Source organism: Carassius auratus, chromosome 27 (genome assembly GCF_003368295.1).
Source record: "Carassius auratus strain Wakin chromosome 27, ASM336829v1, whole genome shotgun sequence".
NCBI classification, from domain to species: Eukaryota; Metazoa; Chordata; class Actinopteri; order Cypriniformes; family Cyprinidae; genus Carassius; species Carassius auratus.
The window spans coordinates 10,815,279-10,833,567 of NC_039269.1; the positions used below are offsets into that span (position 1 = coordinate 10,815,279).

General features: G+C 35.8%; 1 long non-coding RNA gene and 5 gene segments (V, D, J or C); all 6 read right to left on the reverse strand.

The window, feature by feature from the left end:
* Nucleotides 1-408: 408 nt before the first annotated feature.
* Nucleotides 409-3,887, reverse strand: LOC113045443 (uncharacterized). Its single transcript, XR_003275986.1, has 3 exons — nucleotides 3,575-3,887; nucleotides 1,271-1,349; nucleotides 409-982 (listed from the first exon to the last, which is right to left on the reverse strand). It is a non-coding gene; the product is annotated as an uncharacterized LOC113045443 (long non-coding RNA).
* Nucleotides 3,888-8,436: 4,549 nt separating this feature from the next.
* On the reverse strand, nucleotides 8,437-9,388 carry LOC113046281 (T cell receptor alpha variable 3-like). The segment is given in 3 exon segments: nucleotides 8,437-8,559; nucleotides 8,944-9,140; nucleotides 9,349-9,388. Coding segments are annotated over 3 exon segments (360 nt in total).
* Nucleotides 9,389-11,449: 2,061 nt separating this feature from the next.
* Nucleotides 11,450-12,045, reverse strand: LOC113046386 (T cell receptor alpha variable 9-1-like). The segment is given in 2 exon segments: nucleotides 11,450-11,801; nucleotides 11,894-12,045. Coding segments are annotated over 2 exon segments (366 nt in total).
* Nucleotides 12,046-12,350: 305 nt separating this feature from the next.
* On the reverse strand, nucleotides 12,351-13,275 carry LOC113046387 (T cell receptor alpha variable 18-like). The segment is given in 2 exon segments: nucleotides 12,351-12,788; nucleotides 13,005-13,275. Coding segments are annotated over 2 exon segments (345 nt in total).
* Nucleotides 13,276-13,404: 129 nt separating this feature from the next.
* Nucleotides 13,405-14,249, reverse strand: LOC113046388 (T cell receptor alpha variable 18-like). The segment is given in 2 exon segments: nucleotides 13,405-13,994; nucleotides 14,139-14,249. Coding segments are annotated over 2 exon segments (354 nt in total).
* A 2,962-nt stretch (nucleotides 14,250-17,211) lies between these two features.
* LOC113046389 (Ig kappa chain V-VI region NQ2-17.4.1-like) lies at nucleotides 17,212-17,979 on the reverse strand. The segment is given in 2 exon segments: nucleotides 17,212-17,583; nucleotides 17,891-17,979. Coding segments are annotated over 2 exon segments (381 nt in total).
* Between the last annotated feature and the right edge of the window lie 310 nt (nucleotides 17,980-18,289).

Here is an 18,289-nt window from a genome sequence, read left to right on the forward strand (position 1 = left end):
TAGGGAGTAACGATATGTTTTATGAAATGTAGTGAAGTAAAAAGTACGATTTTATGCTTTGGAATGTACACTGAAAAAATAAAAACCTTGTATCAACTTAAAAAAATTGAAGTAATCAATCACACGAAACATTTGACATTGACTCAATGTAAATAATTTAATTTAGTTTAACTTGAAAATTTTAAATCCATGCAAACCACTTTTTAAAGGTTGATCAATCTAATTATTTTAGGTTGGAACAAACTAATTTTTTTAAATTAGAACAAACCAACTAAACTAATATGTATAGGTTAAATTAAATTAATTATTTTAGTTTGGAACAAACTAATTTTTATAGGTCCGATTAAATTAATTATTTTATTTAATTAATGATTTCAATACATTTTAATCAATGACTACTCAGAACACTTTTCCTTTAGAACACATTTATTGTTCAATAAACTCACAACATTGAACATTTGCTTCAAATGTATGAAGATTGACAGCAGAAATACTTGAAACACTGCAATCAGTCTCTTCAGTTGTTCATAAGACTTGGCCTTATTCAACCTTTGTACCTGGTAGCCATCGAACTTGGGCAGCCACATTTGTAAATGCTGCAGTGAAAATGCAGCCTTGTTAGTACAACCTTTTTATTAAAAGGATCTAAAGTTTTGGCTGTAAAAACACAATAAAATGTAACAATTATGCAATTATACAATTAATCCCTGTACAGCTGGGTGGTCAGTCTAGTGACTTTTGGGGTCATCTTTATTCCATCAAGCTCCATCAGGACCTTTTGCACAAATTCAAAGGTGAACTGTAGCCTTTTTGGATATTTTAGGTTTAGTGTATATATGAGCCCAGCAACCGATGGCAACTCGTTCAGGACCTCTTTTCCTTCGACAACAATTTTAATGTCTTTAGGTGGATGGAGAGGATCCTCTTTCCCAGTGATAAAGATCGCCATGGTTGTCTGCTCCAGTTCTTCAACCTCATTATCCTGCACAAACAAAGAAAGAAAATATGTTATAATTTCAGAAAATCTCCCGATTTCATGTTAGATCATAATGTGCCAAGCTCTTATATAATCTAAACTTTCAAAACAAAACATTTGATTAGCAAATCAAAATAATCAAATGTTCATTACAAGGGATGTGACTAAATTAAAAGTGATGATCTAGTTTTACTTAGTAGATCTGGTAGACAACTTCCCAGATGAGAGAAAATTTTACACTTTAGGATGCCTAATTATCACAAACGTCCTCATGACATTGGAAATAGAACTTACCACAAGCAACGATCACTGGCAGGAGATTCCAAATAATTTGCACAGCAGGAACAGCTGATTGGTGGCTGCTTCCCTGAAGCTGAAAGAGAAAACATGATTTAAGTTTCAGCCATCAAAGTGTGTTAACTACTAACATCATACACAAATTAAGAATACCCAACATTTAACATTAATAGATTTATACTTTATTTTATGATTTTAGGAAAGCTGGCTAAAATTTTGGTAAATTTCTACCACATGTAAATGCTGTTAATAGTGTAGCAAACTAACATTACCAGATACAAATAGCTGCGCCTTGTAATATTATGGCTGATAAATACTGAACACAAGATAATTAGGAGTGTAAATAAAAGATCACATAGGACCTTTAGCTATTGATAGCATAAGTAACCATTACCATTAGTCAAGTTTCAGAGTTTCAGGGATGCAAACACATGTAAAATGGAGTCAAAAAGTATTTTGGGCAGTTCGATTCAATAAAACGGTTGAAAAAAAAACAGCATAGGTCTCTGCAGGAATGTAATGGGAGTTACCAAATCAGGGTGTTTTTACACCATGATACCTGATTGGCTAATGTCATAGTGATGTTAGGTTTAGGGGTGGGGTTGGGTAAGGGTGATCATTTTAATTGCATGATTTAGAAACACCCAGCAGTTTGAAAACACTCACAAGGTGATAAATGCCCACTTTTGCTCTGCAGAGACCTAAGTCAAAAAAAACAAAACAACCCAGTCCATCTGTTCTTTTACGCTCAACGTATTGACGTCATTAGAGAAGTCTATCAAATATAAAGTCCGTAATCATAACTTTAGTCAGTTAAAAACCTCATAATCATGGAAAGTTTACAATTAAGTTTTGCAACAACACACCGAATACAGTAACAGCAATAATGTGCATGAGGATTTAAGTCTTGAAGATATAAAGTAAATAAATTAGATGTTATAAGGGCTGAAATCGTAATCCACTTACTATACATAATTTATTGCAATGTATTTGTTATGAAATAAACTTACGTTTCGCCAGGTCAGAATCAATAACAAAAGAACCAGTTCGGTTCAGACGCTCTGTGTGTCAGTCTGCTTCACGCTGAATCATGCATGCGCAGTATCATCAGCTCATCGGTTATCAAATCGGACGTGTCCGATAGAAACGATTCTCGGTTCAGTGTACGTACTGCTGATCCTAAAACTGATGCAACTGGTTCTTGACTAGAGAAAGAGAACCGCTCCAGCAGTGGGCGTGTTCGTTTGTAATCTGGCTCGGCGTTCATCTTCAGTTCTCTCTTCACAGCAGTTCAGTCAGTGTACTGTTTGAGTAAATGAATTACACTGGGATATTGGTTTGTTTGAACTCAGAGGGAGTGTCAGACACATTAAAAAGTTAACAGCTTAAGTCATTTGTGGATTAATGCTTATTGGAGACGTGAATCGTTTCAAACGATTCAGTTCGATTTGGTGAACTGGTTCAAACGGTTCACTAAGAAGAACCGGTTAAATCGAACGATTCGTTCACGGCACAAAGCGAAGAAATGTCGAGCGCACAAATCCTCGTGTATATCTGTCCAACAGTTTATCGATCATTTGTTTCTTCACGGTTTAAAATTCCATTTATTGTTGGTTTGATGCCAATTCATAGTTCTTGTAATGTGTGATCTAACAGACACACGGTGGCGAGTCGTTTTTAAAACAGCATAAAACTCCAACAAAATAATCATTTTATGCAAATCCACAGCCCTTTATCTACAGATCAAGCATCATAATGTGAATATATCATATTGGAGAGAGTTTTACCGTGTATCCTGCTCGATCCTGCTGTAACGGACGAAGCGAGCGGTTTGAATATAAAATGGAGAATGATTGACAGCCGCAGGGAGAGGGAAGACGAGTTTCCGTAAACTGTAATTTAATGATCTAAATATAATTCTGTCCCTCAGATTAAGCTATGGAATGACTTCAGATGACTTTGTGAAATTATAATCAGAACCTCTCAGAACTGCACGATTCACACAAGTCATGCAGACTGACGCGAAAAAAGCGGGAGGTGTCGAAAAGCGCGCTGTTTGCATCCATGAAGTTTGAAGCTTGAACCTGGGGATTTACTACTGCATTTCAAGTGTCAGAAATTCAGCGGGAAAAAAAATGTCTAGCATAATTATGCATTTAGAAATAATAGTGATATCCTAGTGATAGTTACATACTATCGAGCGTGAATGATGAAATTACGAGTCAAGGCCAGTCAGGTAAAACGTTAATTGAAAGAAAAAAATAAATAAACATTAAGGGTATACAAAGTTGATTATTTTACCTTCTTCAGGGTTGCTCGTAGTTCTTCTGTGTCTCTCAGCCAGCCTGGAGGGGTCTGTTGAAGTGTAAGTTACTGCGGCCGCCGCTTAACACACAGTTCAACTGTAACGGACGTTTTTTTTTTGTTTTAAATTCTTTAAATAAACAGGTCAGGTGGTCAGAGAGCGGAACTCCAACTCAGCAATGCGCATGTGCAAACCATGCTTAATTTAATAAAATTGCTTTGATCAAATGAATAAATTCAGTTTAATGTCCCGCTGCAAATCATATTGTATCCATGTAAAAAAAATGGATTCAACCATAAATATAAACTAAAACGTTTAGTTTAAATGAAAAAAAACAATAATTTTAAGCTATTTCAACGACAAAATACACATTAAACGAATAACAGCAATGTTAGACTTTTTTCAGTGGCTTAAGAAGTCTATTCGTATAAGACCATATAAATGGATAATAGAGAGAATTATGCTGAAGAAGATAAAGGGAAATGTATGACCCCGTACCCATTGTATTGGACAGTAGCTAGACTACAATATATTAAATTACATGCAGGATACAGACAATGGATAATTGATACTGTATGTTATTTTACTAGTAGGAGCTTTCATTGGGATTTTGATTTTGTGAGAACTAAAGGGCCTTGGAGGACTGATAAGAAGTTTATTAAAAATCTTTTATTCTACAGTCGTTAATATTATCATGCAGGTGGTTGGGCTTAGTAGGAGTAGAGATAAAGAGAACAAACAAGTGCTCATTGAAAGAGGGATTCATGGAAAGACCTTGACCGAACGTAGCACTTCTTTGGTGCATAAGGTCTGAGACTTTACTTCTGAAATACATGGCATTTCAACAGAGTGCCACGGAGGGTGAAGAGTTGAGTGATATACCATGGATAACTTTAAGAATTATTCTACCAGCATTGCTGTTTTGTTAGGAAACGGTGACAACCTTTTGGAAATTCTGGTAAACAACTGTCTTTTTATAACAGTGAATATGATATGATATTATAAAAATAATAATATAAATTAAAATAAAAAAGGGGGGTTACAAACATATGTTTTTAAGTTTTTATTTTCTATATTTATTATTTTTAAACTTCATTTAAGTGGGTTATTTGTTCTGAAAATGTATGCATGATTTATTATGGAAACCTAATATGATAGGTAACTTTGAGTAAATTAAGAACAAATACAAAGGACCACAATTTGAAAAAAAAAAAAAAAAAACTTTTTTCTTTTAATGCTCATATAGGAATTAAGGGGAGCCCCAGGTGGAGAATTATTGACAAGAACATTTTATTACTGGATTGTTATTGGGCAAGATAATTGTATGAGATGCCGTCAATTTCTGACTGATTTAAGAGTGAACGTTGTAATGGAGGATTTATGCCAGGAATGTTTCTACAAGAATACATTCATTATGTGGATTAATGACTATGATGATGCAGAATATAATGTTGAATCTTATGAATTGATGACTGGAGTGCATGTAGACATTTTGGAAAAAAAATAAAAATTAACTTACAATCTTTTTAAACGTAAAGACTGGTACAGATTGGAGATCGGGGGATTAGATTCTTGTGCACTGCTTGCATAATAAATTTACAGATGAAGTTGTAAAAGTGGTCAAACTTGATGAACTTCTTTTTATTATAGGCAGAGAAATTTGTGGAATTCCTGGAGAAGGAGAATTTAACTCTGACTGAGCCCGCCTTCACGCCCCAAGGTGCAAAGAATCAAACAAGCAGCTCGCACACCAGAAGGTATGCCTGGAATGCCAGATCCCCTCTCTTGGCTTCTGAAGAGGATGTCGGAGAGAGGGGAAGAGCCACGCGTTTCTGAGTGAGGACCCCTGGGGGCGTCAGATTGAGGCCTGTGTACATAAAATTACGAACGGACGATTGTTGAGAGCAAGATTTGGACACTATCTTAGCATTGTCAAGCAGAGCATAAAGATTTGGTCACCTGATACTACTGTATCTGGAAATAAAAAAAAATGAAAAAAAAAGAGAGAGTGCAAGGGGAAAGAAAGAATGCTCGAGTTTGGGTTGAAAACTATATGGATGTGTTTCAAACCAAGTTACTGATGCATGATGGCACTGTGAATATGATTCTTGCAAAATATAATAAGTAAAAAAAAAAAAAAACATGTTGAACTGTACTTTAGCTTGAAGATGTTAGGATGAAATCAGCCAGCAAAATTGCAAAGCAGTGGGTGTTAATGGAGATTGTACTGTATTGATTAATGCTTAATTTGCTATAAACAGATGTACTGTAACCTAAGTAGTAATAATGCTTTTGCTTAAGTACAAAGATGTAACCCTGTGATTAATGCTATATGGAAAATGTATTGTGTAACTTCACTAACATTAAGAAAACTGCTTACTTGCATGTAATGTATGTAGTGACTGATTTAGAGTAGAAACATTTATGTATTAGAAATAGTTTTTATGATAAATGGACAATATAGTATTTAAGGTGTATTTCACCGACGGTTAAGAGGAAAAGAAAAGGAAAAGGGCTAAAGCAATGCGACGTAAACAACTGAAAGCCTCGGCAGAGGAGTTGGCAGCACTCCAGGTGATGACATCAGAAGAACCAGCGTTCAACGTCTGGGTATAAAAGACTGAGAGAGAGACTCGACCGACGGATACTGAACAAGCACAGTTTCCCTCGACGCCTGATACCAGCTGATTATACCTTGATTTTGTAACTTTACTATTGTACTTTGATATAACTTTTGTTAACTTTAATAAAACTTGTAATTTATTATTGACAAGTTATCTGCAAGAGTAGTAATTTAAGAGCCGTAAGCAAGAACTGACCACAGGGAAGTCTACTGAGCAAGTTCTAAGTATTTTTGAAATGCTTATAGTTTTGTCCAGGGTCGACTTTGCTTACCTACCTGAGAATAATAAAGAAATTTAAGGGAAGTCGTGGCCTAATGGTTAGAGTGTCGGACTCCCAATCGAAGGGTTGTGAGTTCGAGTCTCGGGCCGGACGGAATTGTGGGTGGGGGGAGTGCATGAACAGCTCTCTCTCCACCTTCAATACCACGACTTAGGTGCCCTTGAGCAAGGCATCGAACCCCCAACTGCTCCCCGGGCGCCGCAGCATAAATGGCTGCCCACTGCTCCGGGTGTGTGCTCACAGTGTGTGTGTGTGTGTTCACTGCTCTGTGTGTGTGCATTTCGGATGGGTTAAATGCAGAGCACAAATTCTGAGTATGGGTCACCATACTTGGCTGAATGTCACTTCACTTCACTTCACTTTATTTTTTAACAGGTAAAAGGTGTATAGATAAAGGAGACACCATAAAACAGTCTGGAGAAGGCGTTGTTTATGGACCACAACCGGTAAGTGTATTTTATTATTTAAGTTGGTACGTTTAACAGTTTCTGTAACTTATTACACAAAGGGCTGCACTGTTTAACTTTGTTAACTAGATGTTAGGGCTGTGCAAAAAAATCAAATGCGATTTTCATGTGCATCTCTTCAGTAAAAACGCTCCTGTGATTATAAGTACATCTCCAGCACATGCTCCTGCCCACTTGCTTCTCAAAACTACTCCAAAACTAGCCCAATCGCGTTTCCAGGAGGTCAGCATGCTCTAAGTTGCTGTCGAATCACAACACAGGAACCGCTGGCACAATCAGAACTCGTTACGTATTTCTGAAGGAGGGACTTTATAGAACAAGGAAGTCATCAGCCCGTTTTTATGACAGTGAAAACAACGGTATACAGATAGGTGAACTGTGTGAAAAATACTGTGTTTTTTTACAAGCGAAGCATGAACACATATTATATTGCACACTGTAAACACAATCAAAGCATGAAAAATGGGACCTTTAAAAGCAGAGATGATAAGATTGTGCCTTCAGTCAGGGTACATTATTTCAATTATGTTTACTATGTAACTATAACGATCATTCAATGCTAAACAAAAAAGAGGTAATTTGGTGAGGTTAGAATATTCAATACTGTAAAGTGCAGTTTGTGTCTATTGCATTATATGTGCAGTCTATTGACACATTTTGTTATGGTGTGTTGATTGACATTTATATACATTATTGATCAAGAACATTTTGTGAGGAAAAACAGGCACTTTGAATTATCTGTCACAAAATGCTTGATTCTGTAAATTTCCCAATCCATGAGACTGATCTATATTCCAGAAACTGGATGATGAGTAACATATCCTGAATAATCCAGGATGAGGAACTGTGGTGTTAAACCTGCACATTGTCGATACCAGTGAAGACTCTCAACAGAACCAGTGTAGTTACAAGAGAGTTTCACTCTCTCAGTCTCAGTGGCTAATGCTGCATCACTGTATGGGGTGATGACATCTTTAGCTCTGTTACCTGCAACAAAAGATTATTTAAGCATGTTTAAAATTAGATTTTATGCAATGATGATTATACATGTAAGAATTTACCTTGCCTTCATAGTCAAATAATATAATGTAAGGGTGATATTTAAGTTTTTTTTTTTTTTTGAATAAATAATAAAATGTATAAGTTTGATTTATCTCTTTCTTCAAACAACACTTTTGTTTGGACCATTGAGGTGACGTCTGCAAAAGTGTCACTAAAATCATCAATGTGGCTGGTAAAGTCAGTAAGATGCATGACTGAATACTAAATAACAGCCACAGTCATAGTAATAATTAGCAAATTAAACTTTTATTCTTTATTTCATTTATATCAGTTAAGTTTTAGCAGGTGTTACCATTTCCTGTTATCCACAGAGATTTTGTGGCTCACATAAAGCACAGCTGTGCTTAGATTTTTAGCTGATAAAATAAGGTTTAAAGCAATGATTGTGTGTTTGAGTTTTTGTAAAGCCTCTCAGGTATTTTGTATCACTGGGCTCCAACTCTTAGAGCACAGTAATAGAGAGCTGAATCTGACAGAGTTACACTGTTAATAGTGAGTTCAGTGGATGTTTGGGATGTAGCTGACTGAAAACGACGGTCTGGTATATCCTCACTCGGAGCCATCCTCAGCTGACGCAGGGCCCGGTGCGAGCCAAGTTTTGACTCGGACAATTTTTTTTTGTTTTGTATGTAGAGGCTTATACACTCATCAGAGTAAGGGTGCCATAAAAGACTACTGGCAAAGCCCAAAGGTTCATCGTCATAAAATACTTCTTTGCAGTAAGAGGGGAGGAGAGAGATGATCATCCGCCTCTCAAGCTCTGGGTCCTCGATCGGTTCACGATTGCGTTCAGGGATAGATCCCCTCAGTCCGTTCGTGATCGTGCCCTGGTGGCGGGGGTAGGGAGAGGTTGAACCACTCCTCAAGCACGTGGCCCTCGGTCGGTTCGTTCTGGGTGGGACAGGGGTACTGCACTGATTGCACCTGATAGCCTTGTCCTCACTAGCACTACGTGATCGAGCACCTTTACGCAATACAAACTGGAGTATTCTGTTTGGATACTGTCTGTACCAGTACAGCGAAATAATGTTGCTGCTTGTATCATAAATGCAGCTCAGTTTCACAGACTCTCCTTCTTTACTGATTATAACATCCTTGACTTTTGGTTCAATGCTGTCAGCAAATATACCTGCAAGAGAATAAATTTTTCTTCATGAAATTAACTCCTGTTCTGTCTGTTTTTACAGTAATAGTGCTATGAAGTATAGAATGTATTATGCTATAAATTACAGAATATCAGCCATCTAATTCAATTGATGATATCAATTAATTAAATATGTACATAATTAACACTTTGAATCCTTAGTCAAATTGTAGTATAGTAAAATGCACTTTACCTGGTCCTGTTATAAGAAGCAGTAGAACACATCTCTCCATGGTGAGAAATGTATTAATAAACTATGCCTATTATAAAGTTTGCTTAATGATTTTAAATTGAAAGGAAATGCATGAGTTTATGGAGAATCATTTGTGCAACTAATATGTCTATAAATGTGGGTGTGGTTTCTGATATTTTAGACCACCTTCTTTCTTTCCACACTAAACACTGAGATGACTGTCAAATAACAGGATTTTATTTTGCTTTGTTGTACTTGAGCTATTTCATAAAGCTTAGAGTTACTGCCTGTTTGTGTTTTTCAGAGCAGAGTAATACAGAGCAGAGTCTGATACAGCAGCAGAAGAGATGATCAGATCCACACTCATATCTTCTTTTTTGGGACTGATGGATATACCAGAAACTGGAGGATTAGCTTCAATAACATGTCCTGAATAATCCAGGATGAGGAACTGTGGTGTTTAACCTGCATATTGTCGATACCAGTGAAGACTATCAACAGAACCAGTGTAGTTACAAGAGAGTTTCACTCTCTCAGTGTCAGTGGCAAATGCTGCATCACTGTATGGGGTGATGACATCTTTAGCTCTGTTACCTGCAACAACAAAAAAAGTTTGGATCTGAACATTGCTGAGCATATTTAAAATGAGAATATTATAATGTAATGAGTACATGTAAGATTTTTACATTGAATAAAAGTCAGCAGTATACGCACACAAGTAAACATGCGTCAGTGATCTGTGATGCTGTCCACTGAACAAGTCTGTGTTCTACAGGCCTGTGTTAAGTTCCGCCTCCTAACACAATAATTTTATAAATTACAGAATTTATTAAACACAAAACCAAACAGTTGTGGAATGGAAGCAAAATCGTAATATGTGACGTTATTGTTGATTCATGCACGTTGTTGATTCTGTGAAAACTCTTATTTGTAATGTTTGGTTTAGTTAGATGGCAAAAGGTTTTTAACTGATCAATACTCTATACCAGTGTTTCCCAACCTTTTTCAACTCACACAACCAAACACATATGTTTGCGCGGCCCACTGCAACAAAATTAACTGACCCCGCTATTTTTGTGTTAATAACTTAGTACTCAGAAGCTAGATTGTTAACTGGGTAGCACTTTATTTTACAGTCTTGTTCCTCATGTACATACTATTTACTTATTATAGTAATTACAATAACTATGTAATAACTAGGTACTAACCCTGAACCTACCCCTAAACCTAACCCTACCCCATGTAGTTACCTTGTGTTACCAGAACTTTCTTAGATAAATACACTGTAAGTACACTATAAGTACATGTTAGTATATGTACTGTAAAATAAAGTGCAACCGTTAACTGTCTTTATTGAATGAACTGGCAAGGAACAGAAAATAACTGGGGCACCGCTTGGCTGCAAAAATATCCAAGATAAATTGGCGGTTTATTCTTAAACCAATCAGTGAGCTCGAATAGGGGAAGCATAGTTACAGTTTAATATTTAGTTTTTGTTATTTAATTATATGAAATGATGTTATTATGTTATGACTCAGCCATTTTTACATATATGAACAATATTATTATTTCTTTTAATAGTAATTGGCGGCCTACCTGCAATACCATCGTGTATAAGGTACATTGTTTAGCCTTATAGTTGCAATGATATTTGATGCGCAAAATTCACCATCTAGAAATCAATCTGACTACTTCTTAAATCAGAAACCAGCTTTCCATGATTAAACAGAAAAAAAACATTTAGGTTAATCACTATTTTACAGCCCACCAGATGGCAATCTAATCTCACTGAATCAATACTATTGCTTCTGTTTGTCACTTATTTTTTCTTAAATTAAATCAGGGTTTTGGAGTTAGGTATAAGCCATTACAGCTTATAAAGCTTATTTACAAACATCACCTAACCCCAGTATGTTCTTAGCAAAGCAGTCTTAGCTTTCAAACCCATCTGCACATACAAAATGTAAGCAACCAAACAACACTGAGTCTGTACATCAGAAACATTAGTTTACAGTTTATTTTTGGGGATTTCTTTTCTCCCATATTTCTGCAACATTAACTGTGATGCAGTTCACTGTGGTATGCTTTACCCTCTATGTAGGGAAGGTTTTTGGACAGTGTTGTCTATTTTCCTGTCACTGTGGGCTCCAGGGCACAGTAGTACGTTGCTGAGTCTGTCACTTTAGCAGAGGAGATTTCAAGATAGGTGTGGGTCTTCTCTTTATTCAGTTCTCCTGAGAATCGGGGATCTAGTTCCACAACTTCAGACTTCTGTAAAACTTTCCCATTTGCATGTAGAATGACTAAAAGAAATTCAGGAACCGATCCAGGATATTGACGATACCAATATAGACTCGCTGCTGAGGAATAGTTGCAGGACAGGGATATAATGTCCTTTTCTGTTTTGTATACTTCATTGTGGACCGGTGTAATGACACTCCCAAACATACTACCTGCAGAAAGAAATGTAGCTTGTTAAAGAAATGGATAAAAAGATAAGCAAACAATAATCAAAAATCCTGCCAGTCTGGAACAGAATACATACCTGAAATAGAAAACAGAATAAAAACAAAGAGTATCATTGTTCAGGACGATATGCAAGTTAATGTGCAACACCTTTTACTGTCACTGAAGTAAGCATTTAATTTTCCCCCCTCCAGTTAGAATGTCTCAGTAGCCCCTCCCCTTAAAACTGTTATGTACAGTATGGAAACACATTTAAAAATGTAAACTTTTAGTTTGAAATAGAAATCTTTTGTTATGTCATTACTGTCAATTCTGCTTAATTGAATGTGCCTTTGCTTAATATAACTATTAATGTAAAAAAACAACAAGAAAAAAAAACATTTGAAAGGTTATGCATGTAAACCACACTTTAAACTGTTTTAACAGCGTAAACAATATATAAATACCACACAATTCTGCTAAATGTTCACACAATTAAGTTCAGAACAAGTTTGAGGAAGCCTAAAGAGGTGGACCTAACCAACAAAGGTGGGGGTGCACTTTTTGTTTCTTCAGCAGGTGTGACCGCATCCTGTTGTCTTGTGGTTTAAGACACAGAGTTGTGGTGGCTCACTGGCACACCAATTATGTGTGTGTTTTTGTAAAGCGTCTGTGGACTTTGTATCACTGGGCTCCTACTTTTAGAGCACAGTAATAGAGAGCCGAATCTGACAGGTTCACGTTGTTAATGGTGAGTGAAGTGGATGTCGGAGATGTAGTTGTCTTATAACGCTTGGATGATACATTCTCTTGACCAGACATGCGAGAACTTTTAAATACCAAATACTGAGGTTCTCTATTAGGATACTGTCTGTACCAGTAAAGCAAAACATTATTTGTGCTTTTATATGTGCAGCTCAGAGTGACAGATTCTCCTTCTCTCCTGGTTTTATTTGAACCCTCTTCTTTTGGCGCAATGCTGTCAGCAAATACCCCTACAAAAATGAATTTTGCTTTAGAATGATAATGTAAAAAATGGTGACATGCTATAATAAAAATAAAATAAAATACTAATTAAAGCATTTTAATTAAATCTTTAAGATTACAATAATGACCCTGTCGATTTTTATATTATTTATTTCTCTCTCTTTGTTTTCAAATCATTTGAAAGGTAGTTTGTGTATATTAATGACACTTTAAAAAAAGAGTACCTGTCATAAGAATCAGCAGTCGACATCTGTCCATGTTAATATTCTGGGTGACTTATTTTGCTTGAATCCAAATCATGTTTGCAGAGATGCAAGAGACTGAAATGACAGACTTTAGGGATTCCCTGTATTTAATGTGAATGAAGAAGAAGATACAATTCACTGACACAGCAGTTTGAATGAATGTAGACATTCAAATGTGTATTTGCAAAGTGGGTGTGGTTAGTGACATCACCCATCCACTAATCACACAGGTTTGTTTTTCTGTCAGGCTGCTTTGAGTTCTGTTGTTAAATACTGAGCTAATGACACTTTATATCCTCTTACCCTTTCTGCATTGCTACATTTTTATGAAGACATTCAATGTGTTAACTCATGTTTCAAGTCCCAGCAAAAAATTTGGGAATTCCAGACATTCTGCTGGTCATCATAAACAGTACTCCTTCATTCTTTGCTAACTTGTATTCAAATAGAACTGATAAGAGATAGTTTCACATACCACCTGTGTATTCCCTTTCATATTCTCCTAAATTCACAGGTGTTGCCACATTCTAATTTTTAGAGTTGTGGTTTTCAAAAACAAAAATGCAAATACATTGTGGTTTGATACTATTTGATTAAACACTGTTCAAAGCACATTTTTTTAATCTAAGTTTTTGTAAAGCTTCTCTGGTATTTTGTATCACTGGGCCACTCGAAGAGCACAATAATAGAGAGCAGAATCTGACAGAGCTGCTTTCTCAAGAATGAGTTCAGTGGATGACTGGGATGTAGTCGACTGAAACCGCTTGTCTTCTATATTCTCATAGGTCTGTGATCGAGCACCTTTGAGCAGTAAAAACCGAGGTTCTCCATTTGGATACTGTCTGTACCAGTAAAGCCAAATATTATTGCTGCCCACATCATACGTACAGCTCAGTTTCACAAATTCTCCTTCTTCCTTGATTAAATTACTATCTCCTTCTCTTGGTTCAATTTTGTCTGAAAATCCACCTGAAAGGAAATGTGTTTTTAATCATTATGATCTGGATCATTTAAACAATAAAAAATGTTACAAATGTCTTTTCAGTATGTATAACATCAGGGCAAGATTTGCTTTGCATTAAAATGGAATATTGTCTGTTCACACATATTTACCTGGAACCACAATGAGAATCAAGAGTAGCATCTGTCTCTCCATGTTGGCAGTTCAGATGTAGTTTGTATTTCTGTTACTGTTAGATTTAGAAAACTGTACCTGAATATTGTGAATGGACCTGTGTTGGTATCTAGAATGCACATGAGTGAAGTTCCATTGTGTACTAATATTGTGGGTGTGGTAATGTGAAATGTGCGACAGTTTAAAAGCTGCACAGCTTCTGTAACTCATAAGAGAACATACTGATCTAGTGTTACAGCTGTTGGTGAAGTATTAAGATAGATAAATGAATATAGTGGTGGAGCCTATTGAAGAGTATGTTTGCTGAAGAATCAGAAGTCTCCAAAAAAGAAAACTATTTCAGACAAGAATTAAGGGGCCAAGAACAAAGACAGCATTTATTGTATAACATTTATCAGTCAAAAATTTCTTGAAATTATACAAGGAGTTTGTGTAATAAATAATTAGTTCTCCAATAATCTGTTTTATTTACCTTGAAAATCTACTCGGTATGCACTCATCAATATAGTGTAATTTTTCTCACAATGCACAGCAATAATGACTGTTTTTGACATTATTGTAAGGGGTAGGTTTAAGTCTGGGATAGGTGTAGATGTTAGGAAAACACACTCTAATAGGTAGAACATTTTATTTACTGTTAGCTTCTGGGTTTTTACTGCATCCCTTCTAGCCCCAACTGTCTTTTACCATGCTTCTAGACCCACTGTCCTGCAAAGTTTGCGATCTTCAAGACCTTGATTAGCTGGTTCAGGCGTGTGATTGGGGTAGGACTACACTATGAAACTCTAAAAGGACTGGGGGAAGTTCCAAACAAATACTTGTGAGACTAAGCAGATAATGTCAGGGAAATTATTGACAGAGAGGAAGTATCTTAATTTGTGATGTTACACTGCCCCCTTATGCAAAAACTCAGAACAGAATGTATTATATTATATTATATTATATTATATTATATTATATTATATTATATTATATTATATTATATTATATTATATTATATTATATTATATTATATTATCAAAGGATTCCCACAGTACAGTAAGTGAAGTATTTGAAAAGTTTAGCTTGTTTTCCTGTCAATGTGGACTCCAGAGCACAGTAGTATATAGATTCAGCCGGCAACAGTGAATGGCACGGTGGATTGTGTTCACGACAATATTTTCTGGAAGTATTCCTGAGCTCATGTTGTGATTTCCATTACAGTAGCATTCCTGTATGTGATGCCGTCTAAGGGCCCGAAGATCACGGGCATCCAGTATGGTTTTCCGGCCTTGACCCTTACGCACAGAGATTGTTACAGATTCTCTGAAACTTTGGATGATATTATGCACTGTAGATGATGATAACTTCCCCCGTCCCAAACACCTCAGACTGGACCGCTGTGATGACATTCCCAAAACTCACACCTGTGAAACTTCACATGATATTGCTCCACTATTTTTCGATGCAGCATTGGGGGAATTGGTGATCCTCTGCCCATCTTGACTTCTGAGAGACACTGCCACTCTGAAAGACTCTTTTTATACCCAATCATGTTGCCAATTGACCTAATAAGTTGCAAATTGGTCCTCCAGCTGTTCCTCATATGTACATTTAACTTTTCCGGCCTCTTATTGCTACCATGTAGCTGTCATGAAATCCAAAATGAGCCAATATTTGGCATGACATTTCAAAATGTCTCACTTTCAGCATTTGATATGTTATCTATATTCTATTGTAAATAAAATATAAGTTTATGAGATTTGTAAATTATTCCATTCCTTTTTTACTTACAATTTGTACAGTGTCCCAACTTTTTTGGAATCATTTTTTTTTTTCAATTAGACTTGATTTGACTTGAACTAATAATAAATCATTTTAAGAACATCCTTAGAAATTTATACGAACCATGTGATGCATTCTAGATTATATTCACATGCCATTATTCAACATTTTTAACCTAAATTCTGTTACCACATTCTCTGTTTGTGCTTTATAAAAGCATTATGTTTTGTTACTGATTAAATAAAGACTCTTCAAAGCATTAATTTTGTGTGAGTATTTGTTTTGCTTCTCAGACATTTTGTATCATTGGGCTGCTACTTCAAGAGCACAGTAATAGAGAGCTGAATCTGACAGAGTTACACTGTTAATAGTGAGTTCAGTGGATGATTGGGATGTACAGGAGATGACTGAAACCCATCTGGTATATCTTTCTGCCTGCTCTTTGATCAAGCACCTTTGTATAGTAAATATTCTGGTTCTAGATTCTCTCAGTGTCACAGGCTCTCCTTCTTTTCTGGATATTTAACTTTCTTCACTTTATCCAATCCTGTCAGCAAATCCACCTGAATTGCAGTGAATCATAGTTTAAAATGCCATGATGTAATATAGGGTTTCATTCAATAACATTAATGTTAGATTACATTATAAGATGTATGAAATATAATTTATTGTGATTAAAAGTACCTGAAACTGTGATGAGCATTATGAGTAGCATCTGCCTCTCCTCCATCTTAACTGAAATCCACTTTGAACATCAGATTTTTAGTTTCAAGTATTTATCAAATTTATTTATTAGTTCATTATGGTTGAGCATTATGGCAGCTAAATGTGCTTTATAAAATTAATTAAAATAAATATAGTGGCTGATGTTTGAATGAAAGCACTGAGACTGAGTGAAGTTCTGTTTGGTTGGAATAACGTGGCTGTGGGTTAATGAAACATGAAACACGTTCTGTGCCTTGTTTAGTGTGAATAAAACAGCTTGTGTAACATTGCCCCCTTCTGTTGAAGCTCAGAACAGCATGTTTTGTCCAGTTGCTTTACTGCCTGCTTTAAAACGGTAAACATGTTTGAGTTACTTTTATTGACATTTGTCTATATTTGAAATCATTTGATTGTCGTGCTTACTCATGTTATGCATAAATGCTTTATGTCCTCATAAAAGTGGTATTCTGTTTTCCACTTTTAGCCACATCATATTTTAAGAGTATGACAGATTCTTAAGGATCTACTAATATGAGAATTTTATAAGAAGTTTTCATTGTACATTAAAACCTCAGCCCAACCTTTCGCTTTCTTTCAGCCTTAGTTTTATTTAAAGAGGTTTTTGTACAGCATGCAGTGGATTTCCTTTCACTGTGGGCTCCAAAGCACAGTAGTAGAGAGCGGAGTCAGTGACAGCAGCAGAGGAGATCTTCAGATCCACACTACTGCTGTTTTTTCTGTGATGGATTGAGACTCCAGCAACTGGAGGAACAGCTTCAGTAACTTTCCCATAATAATCCAGTATGAGGAACTTTGGTAGTGAACCTTTGTATTGACGATACCAGTGAAGACCTCGAACAGAACCAGTGTAGTTACAAGAGAGTGTCACACTGTCACCCTCAACAGCAAACTGATAAGAACTGTATGGTGTGATGACCTCTGCCGCTCCAGAACCTGCATTTAAAGTGGACATTTACAATTATCTTTTAGCTTAAAATCCTTTAAAATCTATTAAAATTAAATTTTGCATTAGCTTTTTTAAAATTTCTGAGTTCTAGAGTTCTTTACTTTTCACTCAGGAATTGCTTGTAAATTTCACAATTAATTAAGAAAAAAAACTGCAGGTAACACATTGAATTAAAACTAAGAAAGTATTGCATTGGTAAAATAAAATAAAATCTCCAATTATATTTGTTTTATAAGTTCAAATAATTTTTACAATGTACATATAAAATATCCAGCATATGCAATTACAACCTACCTTCAACTGATGATAGTAATATTAAATAGATCAACATGTTAGCACGATAATCAGGTTTGAACAGGAGACACACAGAAACATCAGATGATCCAAAGTCTTGTGAAATGTTGACAGTCTTATTGTATCTCACAAGGCATGCGCTAAACTCCTCCTACTCAGACTGACAACATTTAGTCCTCATCTCATACAATATATGACAGTCAAGTGTAATTTATAACACAATCCCACATTTTGAATGCAATAAATAAAAAAAATATTATCAAATAGATACAGATAGATATATAACATGCTACAACACATTTCAGTGACATTTAGGGGAATAATAATAAACGTACACATGATACATATGTGGTATGCTAGACGGAGATGAGAATTCTAGAACAACAATTTTTGCAGATT